This window comes from Poecilia mexicana, unplaced genomic scaffold, assembly GCF_051168715.1.
Source record: "Poecilia mexicana isolate PSO_F unplaced genomic scaffold, ASM5116871v1 scaffold_18, whole genome shotgun sequence".
In the NCBI taxonomy this organism is placed as follows: domain Eukaryota; kingdom Metazoa; phylum Chordata; class Actinopteri; order Cyprinodontiformes; family Poeciliidae; genus Poecilia; species Poecilia mexicana.
In genome coordinates, this window is record NW_028263387.1 from 22,001,280 (window position 1) to 22,018,905 (window position 17,626).

Genomic DNA, 17,626 nt, shown 5'->3' on the forward strand with positions numbered 1-17,626 from the left:
AATAGAAAAGTAGGCTTCACACACATTGAGTTTTATTGCAAAATTATATTTTATTTTACATAAAGAACTCTGGATTTAACCAGAAAAATTTCATCATGACAAAGAAAAAGGGGAAAACATGTCTCCCCTATAAACATTATTTTCTTACAAAAAAATTGTAATCCTGTCAGAAAAGTCATTTTAGCTCAAAATAACTTTTAGATAATCCAGAGCAATGCTTCAAAATTACTTCAAAATATGACAAACTGTTTATCCAAAATGCTTCTGTTAACTAAAGTTAACCAATTTGAAAATTACTGATTAGATTAACTCTGACAATCATTAAAAACACAAAGAAGCGATGTTTTAGTAAAACACAGCGAATGTAAACAAAATGTTCAAGTAATAACAGCAGCAGCAGTAAAAGCATCACATTCTTCATCAAAAACCAACAAGCTGATCAAACAGGAAGATGTCCCTCAGCTTTGGTTCAGGACTGTTGAAGGCTTCAGCTTCTCCCGCTTCTGGTAGTATATCTGAGAAGTGAAAGAGAAACCAAACATAAAAACCAAGCCGGAGCCACAAAGATGCAACAGTGGATCTGTTTCTAATGTGTTCTTATGTGAACCTGCAGGTTGTCGTAGTGGGTTTGGGTTTTGCAGTGCTGGTCCTCCTTCAGGTAGGAAACACAACACAGGTTACAGAAATACCCCCACTTACGGCTCACAAACTCCTTCCCTGAAGAGAAGAACAGACAAGAAAAATGTGTGAATAACAAGTAATTAATCAAACTTCACAGTGTCGGATCATTACTAAGGTAAATGGAACATTTATTATGAAATCTGGACATTAATGGCACAACTATAACACCAGACCTGGCGGTATAAGAACCTCTGGTGCTGCTTAGTCTGCACCCAGAGTTGGGTAAGAACTAGATACAGTTACATTTAAGTAACCTTTTTGAGAAAAATGTACCTTTAGGAGTACATTTACTACTCTGTACTTTTTACTATTACTTGAGTAATGTCATTATGAAGTATTTCTACTCTTGAGTAAAACTTCTGGACTTTCTACCCACTGAATGAAAAACAAACATGTTTTAACCAAAGATTCACCAGACACAGACACACACCTGCAGTTTTTATTCAAGTTTTATACGTTTTTAATGAAAGAAACCCATTTGGAAAAAAATAATTATTTTTTTTATTACATGAATTATTGTCATTTTGGTCCTGAAAATACCAAAATTTCCACTTAACTTTATATTTTGGCTCATTTGATTATGTAATGTTTAAATATTAAAGGATAATTTGATCAGTTACTCAGTATTTGAGTAAAACTTTTTACTTGAGTAATTTTTTGGATGGTTACTTTTTTACCATTACTTGAGTAAAACTATGTTGAAGTAGTGCTACTCTTACTTGAGTAATATTTTTGGGTTATCTACCACCTCCAGTACTTCTAGTGATGCTCAAAATAAATGTTGGTATGTAGTATTGCAAAGTAAAGGTATGGAAATGAAACACAATGTAGAGATAGTAAAAACAAATAGCAAAAAATTGTACAGCATATTAGGAACACATGAAGCAGATATTATTGTGAATTTCCCTCTGGGATTAATAAATTAATTCAATCATTTATATGTCAGGTGTGGGCATAAGGGTGAATCAAGTGTATCCAAATAGTCTATATAAAATTATTGAATTCATTGAATTCATCATGTAGCATGTATATCTAAAATAACTCTTTGAAGAATTTGAATTCATACAAGTTACAACATTTAATTTTTCTTTGGGTTTAATAAAGTATTTTTAACTGAATACTATAGATTATCAAAATTGCACTATTGTGACTTGAGATTTGCCCATGTCAACCATTTCCTGGTTCCAGGTCTTGCAATTTTTAATTAACAATTGTTCTAATAAACTGTACGTATCTCACCTAAAGGTTCATTAGGGTTGAATGGAGGAAGTTTGACGTTTGTGTCGACACAAGATTTCTTTGATTCAGGTCCGGAAATCTCCATCTTCCGTTTACTAGGGGCTGAAAAGAAAGGACTGATTAACATAATAGTGTTGAAACTATTAAAACAGGTCGTTTTGTTTATGCAGATTTACGTTTCTGCTGGTAGCCCTTCACTAACTTAATTAGAAAATAATTCTGTGTGTGTGCAAAATGTTTGCATTCTTCTTCTGTTTTTGTTGTTTTTGGTATGGATGTTACTGACGGATTTGAACATAATCTCAGCTCAGTAGGCAATCTTGAGCCGTGGTCAGCAGGTTGCCATGGCAATGTACGCGGCTGCGTGGTCGGCTGCGAAACCAAACTTGTAATTTTATGAAATAAAATGACAAGCAGCCGTTAATCATAATGACTGTCAGCCCTCGGTGTAATCACGGATTTGCACTTTTTACAAGGTAAGAAATTAATGTTCATAAACTTTATAAGTAAGTATGATTAGAAAGATATCAAATATCGCATTATGGAGAAGGAACGTGTCTAAAGATTGGTAACCATGGAGACAATGCCGCGCCGTCATGTTTCCTAGCATGTATGGGAAAAACTGGTTAGCATCTCGTCTTTTGTTCGTTTTTAAGGCCGCTCCGGTGTAAAGGGAAACGCTGTTTATAAATAATGTGGTGTGAATTCAGTCGGAGTCGGTAATTTGTTCAACACATCTGGAGAGAGGAGGTATCGGTCGGTTTCTAAGCTAGCCGTTTCAGGCTTCTGTAAATATCGCCGTCCATGAGTCCCATCCAGGTGTGCTACGTTCACAGACAAATTAGCTTGACTCGAACAAGAAGAAGCCACGAATAAACTGACAAAAACAACTTTGGAAAACAATTTCTGTCGTTATGTTCAATAACCCCGATCCTCATTTCCGACATCCATCATGACGCCTCCAGTGATTAAGTGACGTAGTTGAAAAGTGTCAAAAGCGGCTATTAGGCGCCATCCAATCTAGTTACAGCAACCACGTAATCGGTGTTTACGGATTTTATACTGTTCAGCTGCTAAAGCACCAACTACCTCTGTAACATTTACTGAAGCACATGGTAAATATTTTCTCTTTACCTTTAGCGTCTTCTTTTCTGTCCTCCTCACATTCTTTCGGAGTCTGCCCACCAGGAGAGTCAGACTTCATCCCTCTGGTGGATTTCCTCACTGAAACAGACGATGAATTAGCCGGTTTTTCTCGAGTTTTGCTGTTCTGGTGTTGGAATAAGAGATGGAAATCCGTCTGTCTCACCAGGAGTCGTCCCCGCCGTGTTCTTGGCTCGATTGCGCCTCCTGGTGGTTGTGGCTTCTTGTTCCTGGTCTTCACTGTCTGTGACGCTGACTGAGATTTCAGATGATGGCTCCTGCTCACAGGTTATTGGTGAAACATCTCCAGAAGACGTTTCTTCACTTTTGGTTTGTTCCTGTGAATCTTGGGCATCTTTCCTTCTTGTTGGAGTTGTGTCTTCTTTTCCTTCATCTGGAGTTATTTTCTTTTCTCTGGTAGATCTTGTTGTGATAGTTGGCTCATTAGCGTCTACTTTATCTTGTTTTGATCCTTTAGTAGATCTTCTAGCTGAGGTTTTAGTGACAGACTGATCCTCAACTGTTTCACCAGAGTTTTTATCTTCTTTCCCCGCCTCTGTCTCTCCACTGCTGTCCTTTGTTTGAGTTTCAGATGGTTTATCTGATGAATTTTCTCTCTCTTCAGACACAGAAACGCTGGTTTCCTTGTTTGGTTTTACAGTCAAACCTGCGTCTTCGACCTTCTGATGTTTGTCTTTCTCAGAAGCTTCAAGGTCATCAGTGGCGCTCTCCTTATCACAAATAACTGCGTTCGTCTCTTTGCCCTCAATGCCTTCCTGATCTACATCGTGGCTAATCTCAGATTTTTTATTTGTTTCTTCATAACTTTCATCTACCCTGTCCTCTATGCTTTTGCCATTTTCATCTCTTTGTGTCTCCCTTTTGGTCATCTCTCTAAGTGTTTTATCTGCAGAATTTGCCTCTGGACTCTGGTTTTGGTTGGTTAAGTCCAAGTTCGTTCCATCTGGTGAGGTGTCTGGTTCTGCTTTTCCCTCCTGACAGTCAGATTTGACCATTGAACTCTTGTTTTCCTGTGACATACTCACATCTGCAGATAATGAAAGAACTTCCTGAGTCTCTGAATCTGAAGAAGAGGGTTTGGGTGAAAGTCTGATTTTTTTAGATTTGGGTGAAGGTGATGAAGGCAGTGAGCGCTTGGTTTTAGGGGACGGCGTCGATGTCTCGTCTGAGCTCTGCTCCTCGCTTCTCTTTTCAGGACTCTGTTTTGATACAGACGTTATGATTAACAACAACAACAGTGAGCAACTGAAAAAATATCTTTCACGTTATTCAAAAACCACCAGGTTGAAACCAGTCAAGGCATTTCCAGGTTTTCAAGCTCACATTTAAGACTTTTTAAGATTATTATGAATGGAATTTAATGTACAAACTTTATCAAGCCAACTGGCGATAAATTTGGACTTACCCGTGATGGACACAAAAATGCTAGCTAGTTAGCAAGCTAGCTTTAGCAGTGAGTTAGCAATAGTTTCACATGAAATGTAGATGTTTGAACGCAAAACAGCAATTTTTTAATATAAAAAGTTATAATCAATTTAAAAAGTACTGTTTTACTTATATTAAAAATCATTAGGTTTTGTTTGTTTAGTTTATTGCTTTATTTTGAGACGTGTAAAAATAAATATTTATATTATACCTCTCAATAGGTGAAAAACAGAACAAAAAATATCTAAAATATTTAAAGTATACATTATAGTTATAATAAATGTACACACAGTAAGGACAAGGAGTCATCCAATTATTTTTTATATATGTAATGCTGGATTTAGACTTAAATAATAGCACACTCTTTATGTTGTATTATTTTAAATAACTGTTATCACTGGGAAATATGTAGTATAGGATGGGTGTCTCAAAGACCAAAACTGCTTTTGATGATATTAAAAATGTTTAAAAATATGGATGAGGATGTGAGATTCAAGTGTCGTTCAATGTGGGAATAATTTAAGGGTTTGTTTGGAGTGGGGAGATTTAAATGTTTGTAGGTTTTGAATAGGACAGGAGCAGGAAATCATAAGATCTTGTATCATCTGCCTGCCGCTTTTTGAACAATGACTAATGTAAAACTGCGTGTCAATGGGCAAGATCATTTTTTTCCCCTTTTTGTTTGAAATAAATAACTAAAATTAACTTTTTAGATGCACTGTAGCTGAAGCTATAATCACTATAGAGCAAGCATGGGTTTGCTATTAAATAAACCTGAGTAAAATAAAATGATAAAAAAACAGTTTGAAATGGAGTGAGAAGAAACTTAACTCATATTAAAGAAAAAAAAAAGTCACCTGTTGTCTCTGTGTGGAGCTTCTTTGTTGGAGTTTGAACTGAAGAACCAGAGATTTAATCGCATTAAAACTCTTCATATCCATTTTAGGAAGCTCTACGTTTTCCTCCTTTGACTGGACCAGTCTTGCGGTTTCCAGCGCAGAGCAGTTTGTTGAATCTGCTTCTTTTCCGTCTGCCTTCTCCACGTCAGGCACAGCTGATGTGGAGTTGGTCATTTTCTTGGTTTCACGTTTCCGCTGAGTCGCTGCATCACTTGATCCTGCTGCGGGTTCAGCAGAGGGAACGGGCTCGGCAGAATCTGGGGTTCTGGAGCGTGTCGTCTTCTTATTAAGAGGCGGTTCTGGAGTTTTCACAGCACTGGGCTCGGTGTGGTTTTCCTCTGGGTCCAGTTCCAGGTGTACTGGGATGTCTTGGTAACCCAGAAGGCGAAATTTCCTGCTCTTTACACTGAAAGTGACATCAGGAAAAACTGTCTCAGTCACAGAAAAAACAAACAAAAAAAAAAAACATACGCAATGTTCATTTCTATAGAATACAATCCAATTGTTTGTGAAGTAAAAAAATTAAACAATCACTTTTCAGACTAATCAAAATACTGCAACTGTTTGATGTGTTGGCTCTTAAAGGGTTTCAATTAGTAACCAAATCCCAAATCAAGTTTTTTTTTTTCACTGAAACTGTTTAAATCTGGTATGTAACTTTTATAATAAATTAGTTTTTTTCTTTCTTTACAAGTTTGTTAAAACTGTCTATGCTGTGACAGTTTAATATGAGACTGATATGTGGAAAATTGCTGGTGCCGTCTGAAGAAATGCAAAAATCCTGACCAAAAACAACCAATCAGAGCCAGAAGGCGGGTCTTAGCGCCAACAATCAACCTCATGCGCTCCTAGCAGAGAAACGACTTACCATCACAGGAAAACCGCTAATCGGTGACCATGCTAACTAGCCTAGAATTCATGTTAGGCTATGCTAGCTGTAGAGTGGCAGACAGAAAGGAGTGGGAGATGAGCAGTACAGAGAGTGATTGACAGCACTAAGACCCTTCTCCTAAATCTGACTGACAGATTAAACTATCATAACATAGTGACAGTTTAAAGAAATATGAAAAAAAAATTCTATATAAATACTGCAGCTTTAGGGGCACTATCTGTATGCACGAAAGGTTTGACATTTTCATGCAAATTTTGACTTGTTCTGCAATATTTTGCATAAAATCGTCTCAGTGCTGCCATCTTTGTCACTAGTTGGTCGCTAGAGGGCTCCAAAAGATTTGCTAAATATAGTGACAGTTGGTGGCCCTGACCCCTCTGCGCATCTTCACACTTGGCCACGCCCCTCAGTGTCTCTTGGCTCCGCCCACTTTTGAATTTTTCTAAATTTTACAGTGGGCGGGTTTTGCTTTCATAGCTACACTTTAAAATCACCTATATGGAGTTTGATTAACGTCACATAAAGCTACAGCTTTCTTTGGGGGATTTTCTTAATATTTGCTCCTTCACGTCCTTCTTGCTTTTTTGCCAAGAAGTTCCAAAAGATCAAAGAAATCTCACTATATAAACGTATCAGTCAGGAGAGAGACACTAAAAATAACTCCAGAGCCATAACATCCAAATAGTTTATTAACCTGGGTTTAAGTTACAGGAAATGAAATACTTACGGCTCAATGGCTCCAACTTGCTTCCTGCATAATGAGAAAGAGAAGCTACTTTCAGGAAGAGAGAGGTTTGATCCAAGACCTGACCGCTATGAGTGAAACTCCTGAACTTACCAACTGTCACATGTTTCACACAACTTTGGTAGCAGCAAGTTCTCCACCACCTTTGTTACTCCGCTGGATGTTGTCATCTCAATGTAAATCTGTTAAAAGATAATTATGGACAAAGAAAATTAATAAATGAAAGATGACCATAATGTGTATAGGTTTGCGGTTTATGTTTTTAGTATAAAAATGATCAAAGCACTTTCTTTGAGAAAGAAAAAGTGTAACTAAATATATTATTTGCATTTCATTTTTTATGTTGATTTTTGACAATAATGAAGGAAACTGAGCCGGAAGATGTAACATTTCTAATAGAGAAAACTCAAGAAATTGTCCGACCGGAATGAGCCATCTATGAACGAAACTGGAAACCTGAAAGTTGTCATAATTACGAGAACAAAGTCATGGCATTATTAAAATAGGGACGCAATATTACCAGAAGGAGGCTGTAAAATTATGAGAACAAAATTTATTTTAAATCAGAAAAAAACCCACTTCAAGATCTGAAATGATCAGCTCAGTAAGACCATCTGGTTCTTCTTTTGAACTAGACAAATTCATTTGCACAACAGCTTCAAAGTCCTACCACTAATAATCTTTTAACACATCAGCATCAAAGTACATAAACATTTCCTGCCAAGTATAACTTGATCACATTCCTTAATTTGACTTATTTCACAAACTCTTTACTTCATTCTCATACATTCTGTTTTTATTATGACATAACATTATGGCTGTTCCTGTATTATTGCGACTTTCATCATGTCTTGCCACGACTTTGTTCCCGTATTATCGCAACTTTGAAGTAAAACTCAGATCAGGCACATGCCGTACCCGGTCAGCAAGCGGCAGGAAGTTGGTAAACGTAGCGATGTTCGCCACCTCATTCATGACCGTCATGACGATACACTTGTCAAACACTGAAACCTCGATGCAGAGCAGCCGCTCCTCCAGGCCCTCTGGTTCTGGGACAGGCTGGGGGAAAAAAAAGCAACATCTTGCTTTTCCACAAGTAGCTGATTTGGAACCGTAAACTGATGAAAGAAGGTGATAAAATCGCTCACAGTATTGCTCCATTTCATCAGAGTTTTGTACAAGGTCACCTGTAAAAACATAGCAAGAACACAAAGTGAACATCAACAGGACAAAAAGCAGGAATGACTAGAAGTGCGATTATAATTGTGTCCAACATAAAAGCTACTACTTTAAAACTAAACTACTTGTCGTTGTAAATACTTGGAATATGGCGCTTACAAAAACTGGTCTGTGCTAAACAGTCAAAAGCTGTAACCACCAACACAAAAGCACTAAACCAATGCAGTATTTGGCAGAAGCTAATGCTAAAGCGCTAACTTGTTTTCAAATTATATCTGCCTTTGAAAGAGCACCAACTGAATTTTGACATTGTAATTTAAATGTTTTCCCTTAGATATTGTATTTATCTTTATATTGTTATCCAGTCTCGGTATTTTATTTTGTTTCTGTATGTTTCTTGCATCAAATACAGATAATGGTGGGGAAAAAAATAACCCTTCATCCACTTCAAAATAAGAGCATAAACTTGAAAAATTATTAACAGCTGATGATAAAAACTTCACAGAAGTTGAACTTTATTAAACTGAAAGATTGCAAAACAATCAAGTAAATAAACACTTTAGAATTTATCTGAAAAAATTTATTTAGGGGAAGCTAAGTGCGATAAACGTGCTCAAGGACAGCAAAAGCGATAATTTTTTTTTCCAATATTAGCAGAAAAGTGCCAAACACTGAGGTGGTATATCAAATCATCTATGGGACCTCTAAGTTTTAATACCTCGTCATCTGGAATGGGGAAATCACTCCGCACCAAATAGGCGAAGACAGTGGAGCCTTTGAAGGTAATTGGCTTTACGAAGTGATCTCCAAAAAAGGTGAAGCAAGCCCGCCAGCTCTGAAAGCACACGAACGCCTACAGGAGGAAAAATGAGAAGACAGTCGCATCAGAACCATTTTCCACGAGTCAGAAATGTTACAAACGTCAGTATTTCTTTACCCTCTTCTGTAGCGGTAAAACCATCACATTGTAGAAGAGCGCGTGACGATTCTGCACATCAAAGTATTTCCACACCAGCGCCGCTACGTTCTTGTGTGTGTAGGTTTCATTTGACAAACCGGTCATCATGATTTTTGGCTCCTTGAAACCTTTCGACATACATTTCTACAGGAATCGAGATAGAAAAGTTAATTATTCAATAAATAAATGAATAAATAACAACAACTACAATAAACTGCTGCAGATTAAACTTTTTTTTAAAGCCATTTAAAATGAACAAAATCAAATGGAGCAAAATAACAGAATAACTTAGTGAAGACTGTATGGAAATCCCGTCAACAGAAAAAAAAACTCTTACCTTTATCCCTTTCATTGTAGACTTTTCCCAAAAAGCTGGGAGTAAAAAAATAAATAAATAAAATTACAAAGTGAAGAAAGTGAAACATACAAACTCAACCTGCAGAGACACATAAAAGATAAAATTTAAAAAAATGTCCATTTGCATGAGTTTCCCAGATCAGACTGATGAACTAACTTTAGTTTGCTCTCATTTTGCAGATGCAAACCCAGTAGCTGAATTTTCTTGCTGAATGTGGTTTAATTAAAACAATTCTGTAAACAAGAGAGATTCAGCAGTTGTCCTGCTGACATCAGGAAATCATAAAGGATCAGGCTTGTATAGTTTCATTCCCTGCTTCATAAAATAAATCCTCATTTGAAAACTTCTTTTTCCATTTAGCCAGGTTAGCTATGCTGCGACGCTGATACGAAACAATAAGAATGTAATACCGACATTTAGTTATCAGATCAGAGAAGAAGTAAAAGTCACATTGCTATGAGATGCGTTAAATTTCTCTGAGTTTACCTTACCTGGGACGTTGAACCAAGGAGATGCAGTAGGGAACAGAAAAGGTCTAGTTGTCATGGTAACCCAGAATGGGGCCCCGGAACCAATCGGGATGACCGCTTTTGGTTTTGGGACGGCTGCATTCGCCACACGAAGGCTCTTGTCTGGCAAAGCCTGTTTTGTACGTATTGGTGCTGCAGGGAGAAAAAAAAATCATCTAAAGCATCTTCAAATAAATAAATAAAAAAGAAATGTTCTCACCAAGCTTTCTGGCATTTAACAAAGAAATAATTTAGGTAATTCTAGCTAAGCAACAAGAAATGTTTGGTCTGATTTAACCTCAGATGGTGAGAAAAAAATCATTAAAAAAATTATATATATATATAGACATGATATTCTAAAAATTAGAATATCATGAAAAAAATTTAACTTGTATAATATATTCGTTACATACCCAGTCTGTTAACGAATGACTTTAATATACAAATTTTACTTTTTGAATGGAATTACTGATTTAAAGTTCTTCATGATATTCAAATCCACCATCTCTGACCCCCATTAATACACTTCACTAATAAAGCTGCCGCTTGCCCATGGAATTGATGGAGCCGTTCCACCTTTTCAAAGATATCTTACCACCTGTTTTTTGCAAAGTCAAGAGAAATATTCCTCCAATTTCTTTGACTTGCACACAATGACCTTTACACAATTAGCCCATTAGTTAATGGTTTATGTTGTCTCACTTCAGCGTGATAAGACTCACGCTGTGATTTGTAGGTTGACACCGGCAGCCCCAGCCTGTATATTTTGTAGGAGCGCCGATCCTTCAGGAAGCTGTGCCAAACTCCAATCCGATCAGCGTCAAAAAAAGTTTGAAATTCAACAAAAACCTGAAACGCCCAAAACAGAAAGGTCACATTTTCACACAAACACCTACAATCGAGAGTGTTTGTGTTTTACCTTGTTAAGCAGCGGCAGGTAGTTTGCGACACTCCCAATCTCTTGCAACTTTTCTCTGAGATCTTCGACTTCATTTACTGAGATGTTCTGGATGTAAACCACTTCTGTCCAAATGCAGTTTTTCTGCAGATGCTGTTAGAGAAGATCAACAAAAGGATTGGTTTGCTGCCGTAAATGTTTGAGTCGTGGTGAACCGATACTTTCTTTGTGGTTTAATCTGCACGAGATAATGGAATGAGTCAGTGTGTCGTGAGATGCTTACAAATCTGGTGAAACTCCTCAAGAATTTATAAACGCCAAACTGGAAGGAAACAAAATAAAAATCTGAATGTCATCTGCAGCCATAGTTGTTTGTTGAGCGAAGTTGTATTATTGTTGACGGTAACATCATGGGGATTTAACGTTTTCTTGATTCAAGCACATCTCAAAAACGTACTAAATTCGATGGTTCTTTGCGTTTAATGACACCGAATTTGAGCTTGGACCCTTTGAAGAGGATGTCCTCCTTCCATGACGTCAGTTTTTGCACTGCCTCTAAATCTGGAAAAACAACAAACGCCTGAAAGGAAAACAAACCAAAAAGTTATTAACAGGACAAAAAAAAAATCTGTTGAGACAATAAAGAAAGAATGGCACTTACTATATGAGATGGAGGAAGGATGAAAATTTTGTCTTCGTTACACTGAATGCCAAACGTCTGGAGCAGAGCGATGACTTCAGCTTCTGTGTAGCAGCCGTCACCAAACTCCGGCAGGTTCTGGATCACCAGAATCGTTGAGAGAGAACGCAACTGGAGACAAACGATAAGAAACTTTATTCTACAGCAACTAACATTGAGGAGGAATTATTATACGTAGCATTATCAATTTAACAGCTGCAACTGAGTTTCCCCTTTGCATTCAGGATGTTAAAAAAAAACAAAACAGTCATTTTCTGAAGACTTCATTCAGAAAAGTCAAAATCTGTTGATTTCATTATCTACAGGAGCAACTTTCTTGGTGTCTGAGCTAAATGAGGGATTAGCATCATTTTTACTTCTCTTTCAAGCTTCACATGTGAAATATGAGCTTGGAGAGAAACTTCAGGTACAAAGATGTGCCATTGTTCTCAAAATTATTTCAATTCTTCATTCAGCTGCTTCCATTCACTCCTGCTATGTTTAACTGGACAAATTCCCCCATAAATTTTCACCGTGTGAACCGGCGGCTTCACTATCCCTACTTTGGTCGTAGAGCTGGACAATAAATCTATAACAATATATATATAAATCGCGTGATATATATCAATAATACGTCCAATGGATTATTTCTTATTCTGTGTAGACAATATTCACTGAACTCTCAAGGCTAGCTAAGCCAGGTTGGTGGAATCAAATCACTCACTCGCTCGCTCTTTGGTTACGTAGCAACAACTCTCTCACTCCTTGGTTACCTAGCAACAACTCTCTCACTCCTTGGTTTCCTAGCAACGACTTGCTGAGGAACTGGCACAGCAGCAGTTTAAGATTTTGCCCCATAACACGTCTTCAGTTTGGCAGTATTTCAGATATTTAAAACTAATATATAAAACGCTTTTATTGTGATATATTTTTCAGTCATATCGTCCAGCCCTATTTAACTTGTGAACTTGCTTAAAGTTTGTAGATTATTCCATCAGTTTCTGATGCATGTTTTGAATCAGGACAATAAAGTCATGGAGGTGATAACTAGATAACTACAGAGCCCAAACGCAAATACATCAGCACAAACTGAATGAAAAAAAACAAAAAAAACAGCTTTTCCTCAAATGAGCATCGAGAAAAGATAGGAAAGAAACCCAAACAAAGCCAATTATGTTTACATTTTTTATGTAAACCCCTAACATGTTTTTAAAAATGTGTTTCACAAAGGATTTCATAAGGAGCAGAGCTTAAGCATACTTACTGTTGGAGAGCTGCGCGCAGAGAGCCAGCCTGTTAACAAGAGCCAGAGATTAATAAAGAGCCGAACTGGAACGATTCAACAGATATCGCTGGGCTCTGCAGTTCTAACTGAAATTCGTTGTCATGTTCAGGGAATTTTCAATCGTTTCTCCAGGAGTTAAACGGGAATCAGGTGAATTTGTGGCAGCAGTTTTGTCAGATGCAGGAACTTCAGTTGTCACAGCTGAAACTTTCTGGTCCTTATATGCTAAAAAAAAATTTATGTATCAAAAAAGCTTCTAAGAACTTTAGTTTGTCAATTACTGACTCAAAGAAAAAGCAATTTTTAAACATAAAATTTATGTAACTCCTCTGAATAATAACTTTTTTTAAAAAGTACATTCAATTGGTAGTAAAATACTTCACATTTAAACCCAAACTGTGGTTTAATTTACTCTAATAAACAAATGTTGCAGCTAAAAGTACCTGAGGTTCCCGTTTTCTGCTGCTGGGTTTTTACTGTGGTCTGAGATGGACCAGTCAAAGTTTCATTATTTGCAGTTTTCTCTGTTAATGGCGGATTTTTGCCGGGTTTCATTTCTTCTTTGGCTTCACCAGAACCTTTGACTTCCGTTTGGTCCATCTCCTTCAGCTCTGCTGGTTTATCATCGTCGCTAACTTGTGGCTGAACGTCTTTAGCTGCTTCTGCCGCTTCCATCTTTTCAGTCACCGTTTCACTTCTCGTTTCCGTCGTCTTTTCTGCAGATCCTTGAACCTTTTCGGAGATACCCACTTGTTTTTCTGAAGCGGTACATCTGGAGGCCACGCTTTTGTTCTCTGCCTCAGCTTTTTCTGCCTTTTCTTTCATATTAGCTTCTGTTTCAGCCACAGCCTCCTTACAGGTTTGAGGTGTTTTTGTTTCTGACGATACGTTTTCTTTGTCTGCTGAGAAAACACCGGACGTTTCTGCAGAACATCCGACATGTCCTTGGACTCCAGGCTGTGTCTTTTCAACAGAAGCAGCAGCAACAGGAAGCTGAGCTTCACTGTTTACAGCTGGAGTTTTAGTCCCAACATGTTCGCCGTCCAGGTTTACTGTGATCTTAGCGGATTTGTCGAGACGCTGCTTCAGGCTCTTCACTCTGAAATTAAACAAGGATGTAAAAAATAAAATAAAATAAAAAGATTCTTCAATAAAGATGAACAAAATGTAAACGTTTTAACAGCTACAGTAAGTCACTGATAACGCAGTTAAATAAAATACTCACGATTCAAGACTTTGGATGTTTGGCCTGTGCAGGGAAAAACAAAACAGTTTAGACCAGAAGTGATGAATGAAACCAGTAAAAAAAAAGTTAATCCTTTGCTACAATACGCACCAATCTTTATCAGTATTCTCCAGCACTTTAGTGACGCTGCTTGAATTTACCATCTCAATGCAAATCTGACACAGAAACACATTCATGCACATTAAAACAGGAAACTATTTATTTGTGAGTGCTTTGATTTAGGATGAGAAGAGATTGTCATGTTACGTGTCTCAAATAAAAAGACGAGAAAAAAGAAAATGAAAAGAAGTTTAAGATAAGAAAAATAAAAACAGGAAACAAGTTTTATTTACAAAAAGAACGAAGAAGCACTTTTACACAACAAATGGCCCAAAACGCATCAGATTTTTTTAGAAGCAGAACCAAACATGGAGAAGCTGCATTCAGCTTCTATGCACCAAAAAAATCTGGAACAAACGTCCAGAAAACTGCAAAACAGCCGAAACACTGAGCTCCTTTAAATCTAGACTAAAAACCCACCTGGTTGAAGCTTCTTTTGAAACAGTCAGTCAAACATCGATCAATATGTTTGATGTTTATTGTTTTAACGATGGAACTTGACAAAATGCAACATCTGCTACTTGTTTTTCACAACTGTTGACTAAATGTTTATGATGAGGTTTTTTTTTATGTTTTCACAAAGTAAAGCACTTTGACCTGCCTTGTAAATAAACTTGATTGATCGATCGCTAAACATTATCAAACGTCAGTGGAGGCGTTTGGGTCGTCGTACCCGTTTGGCGAGCGGCAGAAAGCTGACGATCGGCGCAATGGACTCCACCTTCTCCAGGACCTGGATGATGAGGTACACAGAAATGTCGGCCATCACCACAACGACCAGCCGCTCCTCCAGACCCTCGAGCTCCGGAACGTGCTGGAAAACCACAGACGGTTCGTTAAAAACGGGATCAGAAGGAGGAGGCCGTCGATCAAGGAAGAGAGACTTACCGCGTTGCTCCATTTCATCATATTTCTGTACATGACCCCCTGCGAAAAAACGATCAAAACAAAAACTGCTTACGTTTCATTTTCATACATAGCATGATGAGTCCAATACAGATGCACCGTCATTGAAAAGTTCATTCAAAAGGGATCTAATATACACAGAGCGACATATTCCAAATGTTTGTGTTCATGTTGACTGTTATGGATTCCACCCAGAAATATGTTCTATTCCCAATACAGATCAAAATCAGATACAGCATTTGCTGATTTCCAGCCCAATACTTTAGTAGTAAAATAACAAAGGCCTGAAGATTCAGTAGATAAAAAACTGCTGGTTTTATCCACAGTTTTTACTCCTCACTGCTGCTGTTTATTTTTAAGGAGTTATACGGATCAATGATTAAACATTAAACTCCTGTGGTGGTTGTTACTCAGCAGGTTGTTGCTAGGCAACCAGAGTGAGTGAGTTGCTAGGTAACCACAGAGTGAGTGAGTTGCTAGGTAACCACAGAGTGAGTGAGTTAGTGGATTCCACTAACCTAGCTTAGCTAAAATCTTTCTTCTGGCTAAATGTCGCAGAAATCTGTGCGGTTCTGGATCAGAGTTCAGTGAAATTATTGGACATTCTATTGATATTGATCATGTGTCTATCGCAGTATATATTGTTATTGATTTATTGTCCAGTCCTAGCTTTAATCAGGAGAACCCAGGGGCAGATTTACCTCAGTGTGACCAGAAAGCATTTCCTGTAAAACCTGGTGGATAAACAGCTTGGAGTCTTTGATGGAAGCCGGACTTTTGAAGAAATCTTCAACAAAACTGCAGCACGACGTCCAGTCGGTGAAGAAAACAAAAGCCTAGAGCACAATGAAAGCATAAAGTCAAAACGCATTTACAGTAATGGAGCAGTCGTTCTCAAATTTTTATATTTAGTGGATTTTTATTTCAGGTCTAAAATGAAACCGAGTTTGTTTTGATAGCTTTCTATTAAGATGTTGTGTTATTGCGGGGAAATTTCAAGTTAGTGTTTGTTAAATGGGTTTAGTGATCCTGAGAAAGCTGGAGAAGCGCTGTAATGGAGGAACAGCAGGGTCCGTTTTCTCACCCTCCTCTGCAGAGGGAGGACCATGATGTTGTAGTAGAGGGTCCGAAGGTTCTGCTTGGGGAAATATTTCCACACCAGCTTGGCGACGTCTTCGTGTTTGTAGTTTCCTTCGGGTAAACCCGTCAGCATGATGACGGAGGCCCCGGGGCCCTTACTGGCAGGTGTCTGCATTATTTTCATGACACATTGAGATTTTTCAGGAGAAATTTACTTATCATAGCTGAATAAAGAGTATACATGTATTTTTTTTAAACCTGACTTTTTGGGATGTAAAAAATAAAAAAGGTAAATAAAAATTCTTACCCACAAGTTCTTCTTGGTTGTGATTGTGCTAAAATCTAAACAGCAAAAACACAAGAGTCACTTTTTCAGAAATACTTTTTTCTTACAGTGCCTATAAGAAGAATTCGCCTCTTTATAGGTTTTACCCTTTTTTGTTGCTCGTACAAATCAGTCATGATCAACAAAATTGGCTTTTTTGACCAAAAATAAAACAAAAAACCCTCGACATTAATTTCTACAAAACAATGATGAATAAATTTACGGAAGATAAAATAAGTGACTCCATATTCACCCCCTTCATTTCGTAGATTAATCTTTCACGTTAAGAATATTTGTGTGATATTTTTACTTTGTAGAAATAAGATTTCGCTGACAAAGGATTTTTATTTGAAGCATTCTTTTTTTGTCAAAAAAGCCAGTTTTGTTGATAATGATTGAGTTTTAAAAGCCAGTAAAAAAAAGAGGTTGAATACTTTTGATTCTTAACTTCCCCTTACTTGGGATGATGAACCAAGGAGACTCGGTCGGGAAGACATAAGGATCGGTCGTCAAGGTAACTGAAAATGGTGGCGAGCTGCCCTGTGGAACACCGCAGTTTGTTACCGGGGCAACCGCCCCGGTGACGATGTTGGCGTCTGGCAGAGCGTTTGGAGCCATCTTGGGTGCTGCAGGAGAAACAAGTGAACAGCAACACGGCTGGTTTAAATATTCAGGCTATGGTTATTTAATTTATGCAATTTTTTCAACCTCATTTTTGTTTATTTGTAAACAATGAATTGTGACACTTTTCCACAGTTAGATTCTTCCATCTATTCCAGCTGTTATTGTTACTGTAATAATTTCTTCACTGTCCAAACATAAACAAGGATTTCCTTAAATTTAAAACAAATAAGTAAATAAGAATATTTGAGCCTTACGCAGAGATGTGCTGGTGCTTCGGGGCAGCTTCATCCTGTAGACCTTATGAGCAGGGCAGCGCTTCAGGAGGCTGTACCAAACTCCGATCCGATCAGCATCGCGGCCGGACTTGAACTCTATAAACACCTGAACAATGAAATGAATAAAAACGCCACACAGCGGAGTCAGACTGAATGCATT

At 37.7% G+C, this 17,626-nt stretch overlaps 1 protein-coding gene across 1 annotated transcript in view; it reads right to left on the minus strand.

Annotated features, from left to right (window-relative positions):
- Positions 1-10: 10 nt before the first annotated feature.
- LOC106914600 (uncharacterized) overlaps positions 11-17,626 on the minus strand; it is a 47,622-nt gene continuing 30,006 nt past the window's right edge. The window contains exons 34-63 of the mRNA XM_088015252.1: positions 17,446-17,572; positions 17,026-17,193; positions 16,550-16,584; positions 16,247-16,411; positions 15,864-15,998; positions 15,145-15,183; positions 14,930-15,070; positions 14,248-14,312; positions 14,137-14,160; positions 13,355-14,010; positions 12,891-12,919; positions 11,609-11,758; positions 11,405-11,527; positions 11,231-11,269; positions 10,969-11,100; positions 10,772-10,898; positions 10,032-10,202; positions 9,520-9,554; positions 9,162-9,326; positions 8,943-9,077; positions 8,194-8,232; positions 7,964-8,104; positions 7,139-7,227; positions 7,028-7,051; positions 5,367-5,814; positions 3,230-4,283; positions 3,055-3,144; positions 1,921-2,022; positions 608-717; positions 11-515 (exon numbers count right to left, since the gene is read on the minus strand). Of these exons, the coding sequence (XP_087871378.1) occupies positions 459-515; positions 608-717; positions 1,921-2,022; positions 3,055-3,144; positions 3,230-4,283; positions 5,367-5,814; positions 7,028-7,051; positions 7,139-7,227; positions 7,964-8,104; positions 8,194-8,232; positions 8,943-9,077; positions 9,162-9,326; positions 9,520-9,554; positions 10,032-10,202; positions 10,772-10,898; positions 10,969-11,100; positions 11,231-11,269; positions 11,405-11,527; positions 11,609-11,758; positions 12,891-12,919; positions 13,355-14,010; positions 14,137-14,160; positions 14,248-14,312; positions 14,930-15,070; positions 15,145-15,183; positions 15,864-15,998; positions 16,247-16,411; positions 16,550-16,584; positions 17,026-17,193; positions 17,446-17,572 (4,815 nt within the window). The 3' untranslated portion in view covers positions 11-458. The remainder of the gene's footprint in view (positions 516-607; positions 718-1,920; positions 2,023-3,054; positions 3,145-3,229; positions 4,284-5,366; positions 5,815-7,027; positions 7,052-7,138; positions 7,228-7,963; positions 8,105-8,193; positions 8,233-8,942; positions 9,078-9,161; positions 9,327-9,519; positions 9,555-10,031; positions 10,203-10,771; positions 10,899-10,968; positions 11,101-11,230; positions 11,270-11,404; positions 11,528-11,608; positions 11,759-12,890; positions 12,920-13,354; positions 14,011-14,136; positions 14,161-14,247; positions 14,313-14,929; positions 15,071-15,144; positions 15,184-15,863; positions 15,999-16,246; positions 16,412-16,549; positions 16,585-17,025; positions 17,194-17,445; positions 17,573-17,626) is intronic.